This window comes from Musa acuminata, chromosome BXJ1-6, assembly GCF_036884655.1.
Source record: "Musa acuminata AAA Group cultivar baxijiao chromosome BXJ1-6, Cavendish_Baxijiao_AAA, whole genome shotgun sequence".
NCBI classification, from domain to species: Eukaryota; Viridiplantae; Streptophyta; class Magnoliopsida; order Zingiberales; family Musaceae; genus Musa; species Musa acuminata.
In genome coordinates, this window is record NC_088332.1 from 4,096,988 (window position 1) to 4,114,633 (window position 17,646).

At 37.7% G+C, this 17,646-nt stretch overlaps 2 protein-coding genes across 2 annotated transcripts; both read right to left on the minus strand.

Moving 5' to 3' along the window:
* Positions 1-1,352: 1,352 nt before the first annotated feature.
* Positions 1,353-7,272, minus strand: LOC103986815 (pyrophosphate-energized vacuolar membrane proton pump). The gene is made up of 8 exons (XM_009404921.3): positions 6,974-7,272; positions 4,427-5,001; positions 3,885-4,264; positions 3,726-3,812; positions 3,301-3,631; positions 2,251-2,661; positions 2,122-2,181; positions 1,353-1,870 (listed from the first exon to the last, which is right to left on the minus strand). The coding sequence occupies exons 1-8, from the start codon at positions 7,212-7,214 to the stop codon at positions 1,664-1,666; spliced, it is 2,292 nt and encodes a 763-aa protein (XP_009403196.2). The 5' UTR covers positions 7,215-7,272; the 3' UTR covers positions 1,353-1,663.
* A 987-nt stretch (positions 7,273-8,259) lies between these two features.
* On the minus strand, positions 8,260-16,562 carry LOC135675705 (uncharacterized vacuolar membrane protein YML018C-like). Its single transcript, XM_065186130.1, has 8 exons — positions 16,186-16,562; positions 14,167-14,568; positions 13,153-13,370; positions 12,878-12,948; positions 12,681-12,782; positions 11,577-11,694; positions 11,366-11,501; positions 8,260-8,720 (listed from the first exon to the last, which is right to left on the minus strand). Exons 1-8 carry the CDS (start codon positions 16,267-16,269, stop codon positions 8,658-8,660), a joined length of 1,194 nt encoding a protein of 397 aa, XP_065042202.1. The 5' UTR covers positions 16,270-16,562; the 3' UTR covers positions 8,260-8,657.
* Positions 16,563-17,646: the final 1,084 nt, after the last annotated feature.

Genomic DNA, 17,646 nt, shown 5'->3' on the forward strand with positions numbered 1-17,646 from the left:
CGAAATTTTTTTGTTGCCAAATGTTATTAAGATCTTGTGCAAGTGGCTCAAGACAATGACAAAACCAATACGAGCCAGTTTTTAACCATGGCATTGGGCTTTATTTTTCCTTGCTACATATCTTAATAATGAAAAGTTGATTAAGATGTCTGATGTTACTGTGGTCCGTGTAGGTATGCTAACGGTTTACTGTTTCTAAATCCTTTTCTTTTGTACATTATGCAAGTTCGGTATCTTTGCCTCAAATTAGTTTCTGAAATCAAACTATTAATGATTCCATGGACTGCTTAAGGTTTCATCCGCAGCAAAGTTGAATGAAGCAGGAAGCAAAAGATTTATGCACCAATATATCTCTGTAATGATTGACAAACAAGCTGTTGGCCATAATACTAATGTTCCTTTACATGTTTGCTCACAGAAGGTCATCGGTCGATCTAATTAAGCCAATCAACATTGGTTGTGTGCTTTGTACTTGCTTTTTTTTGTTTAACATGGTGCATGAGAGCATACTTTTCAACTTCTCAAGTATTTTAGACAGTACTCACCAGCATTGTTTTTCACTTCACTTCATTGTTTTTGGTGTTGATCCAATTATTTTGAAGGTGTGTCCTTACAGTGACAACAAACCTAACAAGGGTTGAATAAGCAAGAGTTCCTTCTTAGTTGCTTGATGTGTTAATATAGCTGGTATTGTTTCCTTTTGTAATGTAATTACAGTAGCAGTGTCTTATCAGTGGTATTGTTTGTTAACAAAGGTAAGCCTTGTAGCAATCACAATGTACTTGGAATTTGTTCTGGCTATGCTAATTAACCTAGTTAACCTGATTCAGAAGAATATTGTCACTTTTACATTAGAGTTCTTGCTGATTCTTTTTTCCTAGCATATCCTTACAGATTAGTGGCTCTACCTATGAATCTCCCTCACTCATGGCTTGAATTTTGCCTCTTTTCTTTTGTTTTCCATGATTAATTTTACATTTGCAGATGAGGTTAATTGTTGAAGGCAAATTTTGATTGCCATCCCTACTGGGATAAGAAAAGATTCAGGTGTGATGCCTCTGACCTTTGTTTTCCCCCTTTTTGGCAATTGGGTTCTTTTTCATTGCATCATTCAACATTTTCTTCCTTCTGTCCACTTTCCATTTTTCCACAGCATTCAGGATGAAATAACTCATCTCATTACCCTGTGAATCGGTCAGACAAGAACACTCCAAATGCGACATGGAGCAAGCACTGGCTTTGCAAGTTTTAGGTGAATTCTACAAACAGATTCATCTCTAGGCTAACTTTTTTTCCCAATAACAGTACCCAAATGTAGATTCAATACACAATTCTGTAAGTCATGCAAGAGAGGCACCAAACACATGTTTGATCTCATTCTCTCAAGAATGTTTACTGTCCACTAGACCACAATGATCATCATGATTACCATCATCATCCATAAGGAAATTTTGTTTGTTCCCTTGCCAACATGGAATTTTTACAGTGACCACTGACCTAATCTAGTGATACAGGATCAACCAATGATGATAAACATAACTCTGACAGCAAAAGATAAAAATGACAAATAACGGGTGCAATTACTAATCAAACATTGAGGTGGATTAAGATCTAAGTACTCTTAAAGTACAAGCATCATCAAGTTTTCCCATTCTCCTCCATTTTAGAAGATCTTGAACAGGAGACCACCATGAGTAGCAAAGAATGGTGCAAACACAAGAGACTCCACTGCCATTAGCTTGATGAGAATGTTAAGTGATGGCCCAGATGTATCCTTGAGAGGGTCCCCAATGGTGTCACCAATAACAGCAGCCTTGTGGGGATCAGATCCTTTAGGGCCAAGACTCCTTGCATGCTCTGATGCCCCAGCCTAACAACATCAAATGAGAATAGCAAATCACATTATTGCCTCAATTAATTAGAGACTCCGATGTGAAAGATATGAGCAATTAAGACATACTCTGGCAGGAAAATAAACACATTCAAAATAACCACATCTAGTCTCATTAGAGCAACTACCTTTTTTATTGTAATAATTACTGGGTCAAAGCTCAAAGTGCAATCAAAGGTAAACGTTTAGGCTAATATGTAAAAGAACATGAGTAGAAAAGGAAGTGTTACCTCGATATACTTCTTTGCATTGTCCCATGCACCACCAGTGTTAGATGCAGAGATAGCAATCTGTGGCATAACAAACCAGCATTACTAACACAACAAATGCCGACTAATCGTTAGATTATTTCTGCATACCTGCACCCCAGAAACGAGTGACCCAGCAAGAACCCCAGATAGGGTTTCCACACCAAAGAAGGTTCCAACAATAAGTGGTGTAAGCATCACCAGAGCACCAGGAGGAATCATTTCCTTGATTGAGGCATCTGTGGAGATCTTTACACAGGTCGCATAATCAGGTCTAGTGCTACCATCCATAAGCCCCGGTATAGTGTTGAACTGCCTGCGGACCTCCTCCACCATCTTCAGAGCAGCACTGCCGACACTCTTCATGGTCATGGCCGAGAACCAGTAAGGAAGCATGGCACCAACAATTAACCCGATGAACACCTTTGGAGTCAGAACATCAACGGTGGAGATGGCCGCCCGACTCACAAAGGCACCAAAGAGTGCAAGGGACACCAAGGCAGCCGAGCCAATAGCAAAGCCCTAGGGAAAGGCAATTAAAATAAGAACCATTTTCAGAACCTAGGACCTCAAGATAAGTTCAAATGTAAAGAACCTTGTGACAATCTTAGTGCAATATTCATAGCTGGTAATGAAGTTGACACAAATTGTAGAGTCAAAACACTCGGAGGTGTAATACAAAATTTTGTCATAGGCAATTAATTGATGCAATCGAGAACGTAGTATAAGCACAATTTTTGGTCAGAAATATGATGACTGCTTTCAAAGAGAAATGTTTCCTCAAATAGCCTTATTTCTCTAAGAGGTTATAGAAATAGCCTTTTTTCAAAATATTTCCCCAAGTAGCTTGTATGTAAAAGAAGAAAAAAAAAACTGATAAATGAATACTAGAAATCTGATTGTGGAGAGCAGCTTCACAAACTTAGAAGTCACTATTACAGTAACAGTTTTATGACATGGTTATCTGCAAGTGCAGTTGCAAACAAATTTTTTAATCAAATGAAGTAGTGAAAGAATCTGCATCCACCTATCTAAAATGCAAAATAGCTGCCAAAGACAAGAAGGCATGATCAACTTACTTGCCAAGCTCAGAGCAAGTTTCCTTGCGAACCTTCAAGCAGACCCATTGTTAATAGATTGCAGAAAACATTTTGCACATACCTTTCCTATGGCTGCAGTGGTGTTGCCCGCAGCATCGAGTGCATCTGTTCTCTCCCGAATTCTATGGCTCATTCCAGCCATCTCAGCGATGCCTCCAGCATTGTCACTGATTGGTCCATAGGCGTCGATGGCCAGGCCAGTTGCTATAGTGCTCAGCATGCCTAAAGCAGCAACAGCAATACCATACATGGCAGCAAGACTAAAGCTAACAAATATGCTGATGGCAATGGCAAAAATGGGGATAATGACAGACTTGTATCCTAAAGCCAGCCCAAAAATGACATTAGTGGCAGCTCCAGTTCGGCAGGAATCAGCAACATCTTGGACAGGACTGTAAAATGAGCAGTTAACATACAGCACTATCAATTAATTACAAAATCATGGTAGCCCATGTTTGGAAGAATAGAAGAACCATTTTTTTTTACCTATATGCATTACTCGTATAGTATTCGGTGACAAATCCAATGACCAGGCCAGCCCATAATCCAATTGCAACACAGAAGAACAATTCCCTGTCCATCTCTAACAATTAGTTTCTCTTTAAAACTTACCATTTTAAGAAACAAAAGGAGCATAGTACTTACCAATTTTTTACCTGCTTCTGGTCACCAAAACTGAAAATTGTAAAAGTTGACGGGAGAGCTATCCAACTGATGATTGCAATACCAACAGTCATAAGTGCAGTAGAGATTATGAGTTGCCATTTTAAAGCAGGTTCGATTTCTTCTACAGCCTTTATCTCAAAAAAATCGGTTGCAAAGAGAGTAGTTATCAAACAAACTATGATTCCCATGGAGCTAATAAGCAAAGGGTAGCACATGGCAGTGAAATCATGGTTGACTCCAAACGAAGAAATGGAGGCAACAACAAGTGCAGCACATGATGATTCAGCATAAGAACCAAAAAGATCAGATCCCATCCCAGCAATATCTCCAACATTGTCTCCAACATTGTCAGCAATCACCTGTATTATACATACAAAATTAAAAATAGGAAAAAAAGAAAAGAAATCACCGACTAGAATGCTAGTATGAACTGGATAAATTTATCTGGAACTTTCGGTAGATAAAGCATAAGGAAGAAAACATGGGTAAGAAACATGACATATAGAACCAGAAGAACTTACAGCTGGGTTTCTAGGGTCATCTTCAGGAATGTTCCTTTCAACCTTACCAACAAGATCAGCACCAACATCAGCAGCTTTTGTGTAGATACCACCCCCTACTCTACCGAAAAGAGCCATGGAAGACCCACCAAGACCATAACCAGTAATTGACTCAAAAAGGCCTTCCCAGTCATCACCATAGTACAATTTGAATAAGTTGATGGCAATATAGAGGACCAACAAGCCATTTGCAGCAAGCAAGAAGCCCATGACTGCACCAGACCGGAAAGCGGTGATGAAAGCTTTTCCAACACCCTTCCTAGCTTCTAGAGTTGTTCTTGCATTAGCATAGGTTGCAATTTTCATCCCAAGAAAACCAGAAACCAGGGACGTTGTTGCACCAAGCAAGAAGGAGATTGTACTGAAGCCAGCGTTTGCAAGTGCTGGTTTGCAATACTTATCCTTGCTATAGGTACATGGTTGAGCTTTTGTGCTAAAGCCTTCCACAGAACCAAGAAATAGGAAAATCAGGACCGCAAAAGCAACCATGAAGATTCCAACATATTGGTATTCGGTGAAAAGGAATGAAGTTGCTCCTGCTCACATGCATAGCAAACATTCAGATGCATAAAGAAATAATCGACAACTCAACTGGAGTCGGAAAAATTGTCACTATATGACTGATAACTAAGGGTTTGCCTGTACTAAGTAATACTAATAATCAAGGCCTGCCGTACCGAAGCGTACCGCCCGCTACCGGGCGGTACGCCCCAAAAACCCCCGTATCGGGCGATACGAGGCAAAATCGGGCGGTAACGGTTGAAATTTCGACCGTTACCGCCCGGCACCACTCAATAATAGTCGATTTCGACCGTTACCGTCCGACACCACTCGATAACGATCGAAATCGACTGTTACCACACAGTAGCAATGCTACAATGTTCCAACGGTCAATTTGACCGTTGGAGCTTTTTCTCCTATTTAAACCATTCTTCTCTCCCCTATTTCATTATACTCTCTTAAACTCTCTCTCAAACTTTCTTTTTCTCTCCTAAACTCTATAAAACAACGATTTGTGAATTCAATCGAGGCTAATTTGGGAATATTAAGAGGAAGAACTTTCTAATCAAGAGATATGTATTCGTTTTTTTTAATTAGAGAGTAATTAAGACTATCCTAACTTTTCTAATCAAGAGGTATGTATTCGTTTTCTAATCAAGAAGTATGTATTCGTAACTTGACAACACTATTCTAACCTTTTTTTTTTTTTCTAATTTTCAGATATTTTGAAGGGATAAATCGATAAAATCAGGTGTACCGCTCGGTACACCTCGGTATACCGATCGGTACACCCGTACCGTACCAAGACCGGGTCGAAACTCCGGTACGGTACGGTATGGCGGACCGACCTTTTGATCAGACAAATTTGATCCAATATGCCATATTACAATTCTATAACTAAGCAATTTCCTTTGTAATATTAATTTGAGATTGTCAGGAATAGACCCACAGATGGAAGCAACACATTCAACGATAAAGACGACTTGCATGCAATATCTGAAGATTTAAGTGACACTTAAATCAGACAAGTTTAGTCACTTGGAGAAAAAGGGGAAAAGGAAGTCTCTTTCCATGAGAAAATCGGATTAAATTCCATGATGAGTTTGTGGTTGTCCTCTGTTGTATTGTCAATTTATGATCATGAAGTTTAGAGCTGCTGTAGGTACAGAACACTAAAATAGCACCAAATCTAAATTACACTAAAATACCACCAGATCTGAATTTAAGATCATGAAATTTCATCTGACATATTCTTTTTTTAATTTCCTCCAATGCTTTCGTTCAATAAATATCATATTACTTAAAGACCACTTCTTGATGGTTTAGGTCATACAAGATTCGACGAAACAAACAACTGAATCTTCACATCTTAATCTTGCATAGCCTTAGCGTAACAAGCAAGAAGCAAATAAACTAAAACCATTGTCACAATTCTAAAACAGCTCAAAATAATCATTCCAGAAGACAAAAAAACATTAAGAGGACCAACAAAGAAAGATTATCCAAGATTGATTAACCGCACATTTATAAGTATGATAACACATTTCTAGGAGAAAACAAAATTGAAGTTACTCCCCAAATTACTTCAACCTACAGCAACAAATATCCACGAATACGAGTAAAAAAGAGGTTTTTAACTTCAGAAATTAACCTATCTTTCAGAAAAATCAAGAAGAAGAAAACGTTAGGGCACTAGAAAAGCACGAACCAATATGTGTTCTCAAAAATTCTTTTTTATCCAACCAAAATATAATGACTACAAAAAATATTAGCCAAAAGAGAAAAAAAAAGAGAAAGAAAACATCAATTAAAAGAAATCATGACCTACCATTTCCATTAGCTCCATTATTCATAGAAATACCACTTAAGCTAAAACAAAATCGTAAAACCACAAAAGATCTTCTTCTTCCCCCCAAGAACTGAGACAAAGATCTTTAAAACCCTTCGAGTGTCCGCAAAACTAAAACCAAATAACTAAAAAGAACGCACAAACACTATATCTATCACCTTCAGAGATGGCGCTCTGGATCTCGGCGCACTTCACGACGACGTTGTGGTCATTGAGCCCTTCCTCCTCCTCGATGAGGTAGTCGGAGACCCCAACTTTGCTGTTGGCCGAGTCCTCCGGAGAAAGCTTCACCTTGGAGACCAGCAGCCATTGCACCAACGCGAAGGCGATCCCGACGACGGCTGCCACCGGGATCAGGATCTCAGTAAGGAGGCCCGACAATATCGCCGCCGCTCCCATTGTCGGTGATCCGACGACTGTGGCGAAGGCGGAGCGCGAGTGTCGAGGGCTTAGTAGCCTCCTCGATTTATCTTTTTTAATTTTTTTTTCTTTCAAATAATACTTTTAAATATTTAAAATATTTTTTAATTTTTAAAATATTTCGAAGTATATCGATAACATATAAAATATTTCGAAATATATCAACGACATATTAAATATTTTATTAATTTTAATTATTATAATATTTTTATTTGACTAACTTATATTATTATTATTTTTAAAAAAATATTAATAATATTTATTAAAAATATTGAATGCACCGTAAGTGACATCATTATTAGGCTTGTGTCGAATTGCATTCCGTGAAGCTGATCCATTACTGACAGATTAGGCCCCACATTGTACTCTCTTGGAGGTATCCTGAATTGATTCTAATGGCTTACCTATGTTTGGTTTGATTCTGTCCTTCATGCGGTCTTGATACATATCTGCTCTTATCCATCTAGAGAGTGAGCATGAGTGGGGAGAGTCGTGTAAGTCGAAGGCTCCCACGTGCGACACTGCACATCGCTCAGCCATCACCTTCAGGTGCTCAAGATCATCAATCACAAAGGAAGCACGATTCTCAACTCAGATCAGAATACCATCCAACATTGTACGTAGTCAAATGGATCGAGCATAGACTGGTAAGAACATGCATCAAGTGAGCCCTGGCTTGGTGTTGCTTATTCTATCTACATCATTGTGCACTTTTGTTTCTCTTGCATAGTTAGATTTTTACTAGCTTAAATTATACGACAATTTCTCGAAAATGCAGATATGGTGAGTTTCTCTTCGCATTCATGCTCATCCAACCTGCTTAATCCACCAACTGTAAGTATTCACTCTAGAAAGGCAGCCATTAGTTGCAAGCCAATAGCTTCATACAAAGCAGCTCAACAATTAAGAAATTGGGTACCTTTGGACTCTACCATCGATCGAAAGCATGGCTAATGATTCACCAACTTGTAGGCAAAACAAAGTTAAGTCTATTGCTTCATACAATAAATCAGATTTATATACATTAAAGCAAATAAATAGCATTAAAGCAATAGAAAACTTGCTGAAAGAGCAACATGACATGTAAATGTGACACACGCTGGTAATTTAAAATTTCTGAGAGTCGAATCAGTCATTTACCGACTGTTGTTGCGAACACAACACTTACGAATAATTGCAGGATGAAGATGGTAGCTGAAAATCTATATACACTTGGCAAAATAGTTAACGATAGATGTGAATATAAAGAAATGGCAGCAATTAATCCTACCTATACCAACAAATTCAATCATACAATAGTTAGATATTCTTGTGTGATGCTCGACATATTTGTGAGGGTAGTCTGGGATCACTTCAATTTCCAATACGAACATAAAGAGTTCTCGAGTAAAGAATCATGGTGTTGCGATACGTTTGATGATGCTAGAAACCCAAAAATCGGGATAATCGATCTGATAAAGTAGCTATTACAAACCCAGCAAATACCTGCAAGTATAATAGGACCAAAAAGAAAATCAGGTTAAGACCGCATTTGCTTGAAGATGAAATTTGTACATCCTTAACGTAAGCTTACTTTTGAAATACAACATGGATATAGCTTTTTTTTTTCTCATTAGGAATCATAGTATGGCCATGCATGGAATACACCAATAAGGTACTAATAAAATGGTATACTTGGTTCCCAAGTCTCATATATTTGGTAAATACAATGTCAAAAGCTATGGAGTTCTATTAGATATCATCAAGATTTGTGGCTGCCCATCCAAGTTGAACATGCCAAACTAGGGTAATTTTCGATGGAATAAATACCCACAATTCTATATAGGGGTCTTGGTTGTGCTCCTGTGCATAGAAAGGCTTAGGGTTTTCTTGAGAGTGGTAAACCCATAATCACTTGCACTAAAGGCTCCACTCAGAGAGTCGAAACCCTGTTCTCCAGCTCAGGTATGCCTTGAGAATAAACTGGTTCATCATTGAAATATTTATGTGCACTGGCATGGGTAAATGCTAGGTTCAAATAAATATATGCACAATGGATTCGCATTATTCTACTGTGTTACATGAGAGTGGTGAAACCCATCATCACTTGCATTAAAGGCTCCACTCAGAATCAAAACCCTGTCCTCCAGCTCAAGGTTCTCTTGGGAATAAATTGGCTTATCATTTGAATATCTATATGATGGTCTTGAGTAAAACCCAAGTTCAAATATATGCACAAGGGGTTTAAGTTATTCCACTGTGTTACATGATTATGTTATCATCATGTACAAAGGCATACATCCTTTCCATGACAGTTTCGTCCTTAGGGTGATGCTTCCTACAGGTGCTTTCCTATTGCACAAGCAAAAGATCTTGTTTTTTGTTTGGATCATGGACCATTCTAAGTCAAAGAAAGTTGTAGGCCTTCAGTTGATCAGCACACCATTATATACAAAAGGAGAGTAACCATGGGTGAATATTCAATAACATATGTTTGTTGGTTGTATGAAGAGTAGGGAGAGAAAAGAACAAAGAGACTTGTTGGGCTCTTTCTAGTTTTCTATCAGGCTTGTGCAGGATATACGATGCCCCCTATGAACTGAGTAAAATCTCTTCAAATTGGTGACAGTTATGACAATTCTTTCATGCTTGTGAAAGCCTGAATTTAGATATTAGGATACATATTTATTAATTTAAGCTCAGATAAATCATTTTTTTTATTTGACAGTTTCCAACGTGCTTCCTTCAAGGACATATGCCACTGAAAAGCAACAACTTTTATGCCTACCATCATTATAGTCCTTGATTATTTTCTCTATTCTCCTTATGGTGTTGCACTTATGTGAGTAGGATAGAGTCTATTGGTTCATGAAATTTTCAGTCTCTGATATTAAAACAATAGCACCCATCAAGGATAGGAATCAAGTGGACGTGCTCTGGAGAATTCTTGGATAAAAAATCTAAATAGGATGTTACAATAACACATCTTAGTGGAAAGACCCAAGGTGGAGAAATTAAACAGAACAATTTTAGCTTATGACCGAGGTTGGCCAAATTACTAAATAATAAGAATAAAAGAATTTCAGACAACCCTATGAGTTGAATTGTTGGAACAATATGAAATGATGGCAGTGAATAGTATCTTGCTTCACAGAATCGTCATGATGAATGACCCATATAGGTAAAGTTCAGATGATTTTTGAAAATTGGATCAAACACATTTGGACAAGTGGCTGGCACCGGCTAGTTTTTTCATAGCAGTAAGGACCTGTTTACGACAGATTTTGAACTAGAATAGCTGTAAAGAGCAGATAGAGGTCTGTGAAGTGAGACACAGAATTGTAGCGTACCAAAATCCTATGAGAAGAGGACGTTGCAAGAGAGATAGAAAAGGTCCATATTATTTGTCAATGTTAGCCCAAGACAGTGAGACACTAGGTTCTAGAATGTTTTTTCAATGTCTTCACACTGCTGAATTTGAAACAAGGATACAGCACTTGTTTGGATAACGATGATCCCACCAAAAGAGCGTTTAACTTCCCACATTGAAATAGAGATGAATTATATCTTCTTTATATAAAGAGGTAAGCCATGGGTGGCCATCAAACAAGATGTTTGTTACATACCGTCAACTGTGAAGGGCAAAAAAAAAAGGAAAATGATAAGATTAAAGAGAGGGGTCCACAATTATCCATGGTTTTGCAATGGTCTTTATAGAAGATGTATTTTTTTCCCCAAAAAGGTCTCTTTCAAATTGTTGCTAGCTCTTATTGATTCCCTTGGCTTATGTGTGTAGAACTTAATTTATTCTTTTGAAGTAGCAAATGATTAGTTGTCAAACCATTGGATTAACTTTGCTCTGTTATTTTGACAGTAGTAAATTCCTGACCTTCCCTTGGATGGAATTTCAGTTGAAAATCATAAATGCCAACTATAGCAAGTAATATTAGACATGTTTCTTTGGACAAGGAACCTTGGTAAGTCCTATGATTTCCCATTAAATGGAATTTCAGTGCACCACAATACTGTGAGCTTAGAGCAAGATTACCTTTTTCCCATAAAAATCAGTTATAGAGAAGCATAAAAGATGCATGCTTAATTATCAAGAACGGAGACAATCATGAGAAAATAACTGCCATTTGGTAGATTACCTGAGCTGAGCCAAGGATATAGACTGCTGAATAATGTCGACCATGAATGACCATATCAGCTACCATGGCGAGTGGTATTGTAAGCGACATGCCTAAGGTCGCTACCAAAGGTGTGGTCCAAACAACACACAATGCCCTGTTGCAGATAATATTCTAAATCAAATACAAGTCCAATGATTCTAATTTCATTACGACTATGTCGGACATGTACCAGAAGTAGTCCGAGAGTACACTTCCTACAAAGCCATTAGCAAGCACTACTTCTTCCATTTTAGCAGAGTGAGGTATCGTAAACTTGGGTTCGATCCCTAATGCAGTCAACGGCCACACTGCAAAGACAGAACAGCAACATATGTTCGAAAAAGTTAAGCAGCAAGTTAGCAGATAAACAAAAATTCTCAAATCATCATTATTAAGAATAAACACTTTTCAGAATAGAAAACACTGATAAGGTAATATAAGTAGGAGACTCATCAACTGTCTTATCAACAATGTCAAAGGTGGCACATAAATGGCAACATGAACCTAGGTTCTAAAGGAAAGAATGAAGTGCCCACAGAAATGTGCATAATGCAAGGTATTGCAAGCTGCTCATTTAAATCTAGGTAGAAAGAAAGCATTTCTTCGTGACCAAAAACAGGGCAGGTGCAATTCAGGACAATATACACTCTCCAAACACTGTAACACCATTAATTACCAACAGCATTGAGTGATTGAGAACAAAACAGCCTCAAGTCTCTTAGAGCAGATAGTTGACTCAATAACACATTTATGCTTTGTTTCATCCTCTAAAATTTACTATAAATGTTCCCATGTTGATCTTGGTTAAGTTCTATTGTCAGAAGTCAGAACTATGCCAAGTGTCATAGTATCACACAGAATATGTGCAAATTCTCATAATATTAGCAAATTTTGCAGAGGGTAGCTACAGGTCTTTCAAAGAACTATCAGGCTTTTTTTCTTTACAATTTTGTGTTAAATGCATCGTATTTTATTCTTGAGTCAACAAGCTTTTATCAAGAGAAGCAAACAACAAATGATCTGAGAAGCATCTCTATAATAGTCAACTCCTTCTGACAGACTCATAAAACGCTGTCTGCTTGTTCATCATCAGTAAATAGTGTCTATTGAATATAATTAAATTGTCACTAAATCACAAGCATGAAAATTGTAGTTACAACTCAAAATATTTGTTAGAGCAGCCAAAGGAGTTGGATTGTTTTGACAAAATAACTGATAATAAGTTCTTATTCTTATAGCCTGTTATACATATCAGACATTCTAATCTAGTAAGAGAGCATAGTAATGTCTTTACCAAGCCACCACAAAGCTACAAGTGTAAACAGTCCAACATATCCAAACAGCTTTTGAACATCAACTCCTTCCCCTTCCTCTCCTGCAAACTTTTTGAGAAGCACTGCATTGTTCATGTTTGGTATTTCGTGAGTCTGGTGATCCATAACCAGTTGGGGCTTACACCAAAAATGCAAGAACATACAGATCCTACTATACCAGTAAAGAGACCATATGTCATCGCTGAAAGAAGACCGAATAGATCCCCTGCAAGCGATCGCTTCCCATTACTGCAAAGAGTAGAACTCTGATTTTCAGAAATAAAGGCTATCAATCACTGATGAGATATATGATAAAGAAAGGAAGACGAGTTATAAGAAATTCTTCCTAAAATCAAGTTTAAAGTTCTGAAATAAAACTTGAAAAATGCATAGAAAGAAATATGAATATCCCGAGTCAACCACAAAAGAGAACAACCGACACACAAAATGTACCTAGCGGTGCTCATTTGTGACTCATCTGCTGCCCAAGTCTTGCCAAGAGTAGTCATCACAACGCCAGCCATGCTAACGAAAACAGCAACCACTTTGGCCATGTTTAAGGAGTCTTGCCGCAGAAGTACACCAACAAAAAGAGTAAAGAGCCCTGAAGTTGAAGATAACACAGTGGTACTTGCCACACTGGTTCTTGCAAGTGCTGCATTTGATAAATACTATATCCATCCATCAAAAGAAATATTAGTACCCTTACATAATTAAAAAATGTAGCTTTACATTAGAGCACAGTTTTCTTTTTTCTTTATTGAGCATAACACCCCTAAATAGTGTATAAGCTGTATACAAACAAAAACATTCGAAGAATTAACTTTGTTTAGGATTAGCTTGAACATTCCTCAGTTCTTATAGGGGTGAAGGACATTTCATAGGGTTATCTAAAAGCATTTCCATTTTACCACTTACAAGAATCTGTGCGTGTGCCATCCAAAAAGTCTAATATTGTAATAAATTTCTACTGAAATCCTGAAGAAATGCATATACAGCCATTTAGATAGATAACATCACCCGAAAGAAAAGAACTTCTGAGACTTCGTCTATCACTTTGACTCAAGGCTCTTTGTGTGTAACATCTTAAATAGAGATGACATCTAAAAAAAGGGAAAAAAATGAAAGTACTTCGTTGACATCAATTTGCGAAATTTACACCTACATTACAAAAGAATTAGAAAGCATAAAGTAGCAACTAGCATGAGCTTTGTTAAAACTACTATCAGAATAATGAACACAAAAGAAAAACAATCAGAATTGTATGAAGATGTTAGAATTTGGGGGCCAGTATGTGTTACAAAACCTTTTGAAATATAAATTTACAATAGTTACATACAAGGGCTGTTATATCTTAAGAACTCTAAACTAAAACGAGCAATGATAAACTTTTTGCCTCAATTTATGCATCATAAGGAGAAGAATGTAACATGGTCAGAATACACAGCAATAATAGTCAACCCTCACCTCTGTCACGAACCAAATAGGGGCAAGATAAAATCCATATATTATGACCTCCTTAGTAGTGAATGATCTTCTTTCCTTCAGAACTTCAGCACCAACTTCATCTCTGATCTCAGAAATGAATGATTGTTCCTCTTCTTGTGCAGAAAGGTCAACTTCGCTATCTTTTCTAGTTAAAAGGGATTGTGATTCCATTTCCACCATCTTCTGAATCCCACTATTCTTTAGAGGAGATCCAGATGATTGTTTGCTGACAATTTGTGTACTTCTACCACTTCTAGAAGAATGTTTTCTCAGTAAATTACATATCCAATCTTTGATGAAAGCTACTGGTAGGTAAACAACCATAAGGGAGGCTCCCAAGTAAGTGACAGCAAATGGTTGTTTGTAGTCTGTAAATATACCCTGTATCACAATGTTAAAGATTATGTAAGAATTAGTACAAAAAACAGGCTGCATATTTTTACAACATTATTGAATTTATATAAGAAGAAACTTATTTTGTTCTACCAAAAACTTCACAATATACAAAACTATTAGCACACGGTATAAGTTAAGTGGAGAGATTGTTTCCAAAACTTGAACCTTAGTTTTCTAGTTCATAAAGAAGCAAACTGTTGTACCAAGTCTCACTCTCTAACATGAAGTTTACATTCAATTAAATAAATCATTGTTTCTCATCACTCAACAAGGTCATGATCAAAAGACCACAAAGTAATTCATTATGGGAAACCTTAATAGTATCAAATATGGTGTTCCAACACAATATAAACAAATCAGATAAAGGACGGCAAGGAAATAAGTAGAAGGAAATGAAGGAAACACATTGTGTATTATCTATATCTGATCAAACAACAAAGTTGATGAATCAGTAGGTGTCCCATTTACCTGAAAGTAGGTTCAGGAGTTAGTAAGCCAAACTAGATGATGCTAGCAGTAATAATGTAACAGTTAAGAAGATTGTGTCTAGTTGATTGAGGCACATCAATCTGATGCTGTCATTAGAGCCAAATACATCTCCTTAATTTGAACAGGTGCTTAGCAGTTCTTTCCCGAGAAACAAAGATAATCTTTCCTCCAAAGTGCACTTTGTATATGGTGCCTGAACCCTTGGTAGAATACGATTGGTACAATGGATCCTGTAGGTTCAACTTGCCTAATCCCAAGAATTAGAAATATGACTTAAATTACTATTTCAATATCCAGTCATACTCATGACCAAAGTACTATGGTCCCATAGAGTCGATTCAGTCTTCTTCCAAATTGTTTGCTCGAAATTCTCCTACACTATGAGTCTTATGTGCTAGGACTACCATAAACGCATTGGTGTCTTCTGTCAAACAATCATACGGATATGCAACTGCCTCCAAAACTCATCCCAGAATGCTAATGAAAAATTTTCTTTGCGCTTCATGAGCATATTGTTTTTGAGGTCGTTTACATCTTTTATTTTGTTACATAGTACTTCCATTTATCCCATAATGTTCTTTAAAATAAACCCATCAAGAGCGATTATATCAAGAGTTATCCGTAATGCTTTGGCTTCTGGTCCATAAATCAAGGCACTGAGTGATTAATCTCCTCGGTCAAATATCCAATGACTTGGCTAGACCTTCTTCCATTGCTAAGATGCAAAAAAATGGTGGTGAGTCATCCGCCGAGACAATTCTGATTGGACAAATGGTTCCTGGCGTTCATCAATAGGAGTCCAAAGATGATCAAAAATACAAATTTACCCCTAAAATTGGCCTTCGGAAACACCCACCAAGCTTTTCCCTTTTCCCTAACAAAGTAATTGTTTGCTCGAGCGACCGTTTCAAACGTTCTCTCGCGACATTAGAGAGCAGAACCAAAAGAGAACTTCAATATTAAATTCACAGAAAAAGCATAAATGACAAGAGACAGTAATCCTCGAGCATCAAAAGCTTTACCAATAGCAATGCAATTCAAAAGAAAGATACAACAGGGGTCCTTATCCACAGACAAAGCCAAGAAACGGAAAGGCAGGGATTTAGGTTAGACCTGCGTGACTTCGGCGGAGGTGACCCAAATGACGACCACCGCCAGGATGAGAAACAAACCGGCCTTGTACCTCCAGCTCGCCATGGCCTCCTCTTCCACCGACTTATTCGATGCAAGAAATTAAGCTCGCCAAACTCCACCAAGGGACGGATCTCGAATCCACAAGCCGGCGTCAAGATCTCACCGGCTGCCGCCGTTTACTCCACCGCTTTTCACCCTGATGGAGATCCCGATATCCGAGCCACCCCCACCCCATCTGGATCTTGGGAGGCAGAGGAGGAAGAATAACTCTCGCCTCTTCCCTTCTTTTCTCCTTTCCGCTCCTCCTCGCTTCTGTCGGCAACGAAGAGAGAATGAAAGCGCATTTACCAGCTTTAGTAACGCTGGCGCGATGTCATCGGTTTCAGACACCGAAGCGGCAATCTTAGCGACTCCGTTTGCTCCCGCGGCCTCCTGCGAACGCATGAGATTTCGCCACGTCAGCGTTGCCCAACTTGAAGTGCTCCCAAAGTTGCGTGACGACGAGGACCTCCCACCTCGATATTCGTGCAGGCAATTTCCACCGCGAATTGACGGAAGCCTCGTTACATCAAGATTCGCGACGAGTTCCTTGTGGCTTCGAGGGAAAGCGTCAACGCGAACTCGGGTCCGATAGCACGAATGGATCCAATCAAGTCATGTCGGTCGGAAACGGGCTCGAGATACGATCCGATTACGCATCCAACCAATTTATTGCGTCATATTCTCGACAGAAACTCCATTTAATGTCTTTTAATTGTCTTTATTTTTCGGAAAATTATATAAGCCATCCTCACATCGCCAATGAATGCTTAGTTGTTGTGTCACTTTCTTTGTTAGGTGGAGAAGCATTGGTGAATCAATGTAGAATACGCAATGGGTTCGTTCGAGTACCATTACCTATATGACTCATTTAAATTGGATCGGATGTCTATTAATTAGGTCTTAAATGATTATAGACGAAAAATCATTTCAATCGAGTTTTAATCGATTTAGATAATCAATTAGTTTGATTGAGCTTTATATATATTCTACGTAGTGAATTGAATTATCAAGTATTTATGCTTCAATTTAAGTTAGGTTGATAATATAGTGAATGCCAAGAATAAATAAATAAATATAAATCGATGATCCAAAAATATCATTTTGATATATATGGAATGATTAAGTCATGTATAAAGATCGAGGTCGGATGAGGTCAATCAAAAGTTTCGAATAAGTAATAATGAATTTAGGAGTTTTTTATGGTGGGATTGACTAACAAAAATATTATATAACATAAGTGAAATATTCTCTTAGGATTTGTTATGAACTAACTTATATGGCTGCATTACTAAGCTAAAATTTTAGATTGGAACATAATAATATCATAACATCCCTACCTCTAAATATGAGTATACTAAAAAAATTGAACTAACTCAAATTAATTTTATTACATCAAAT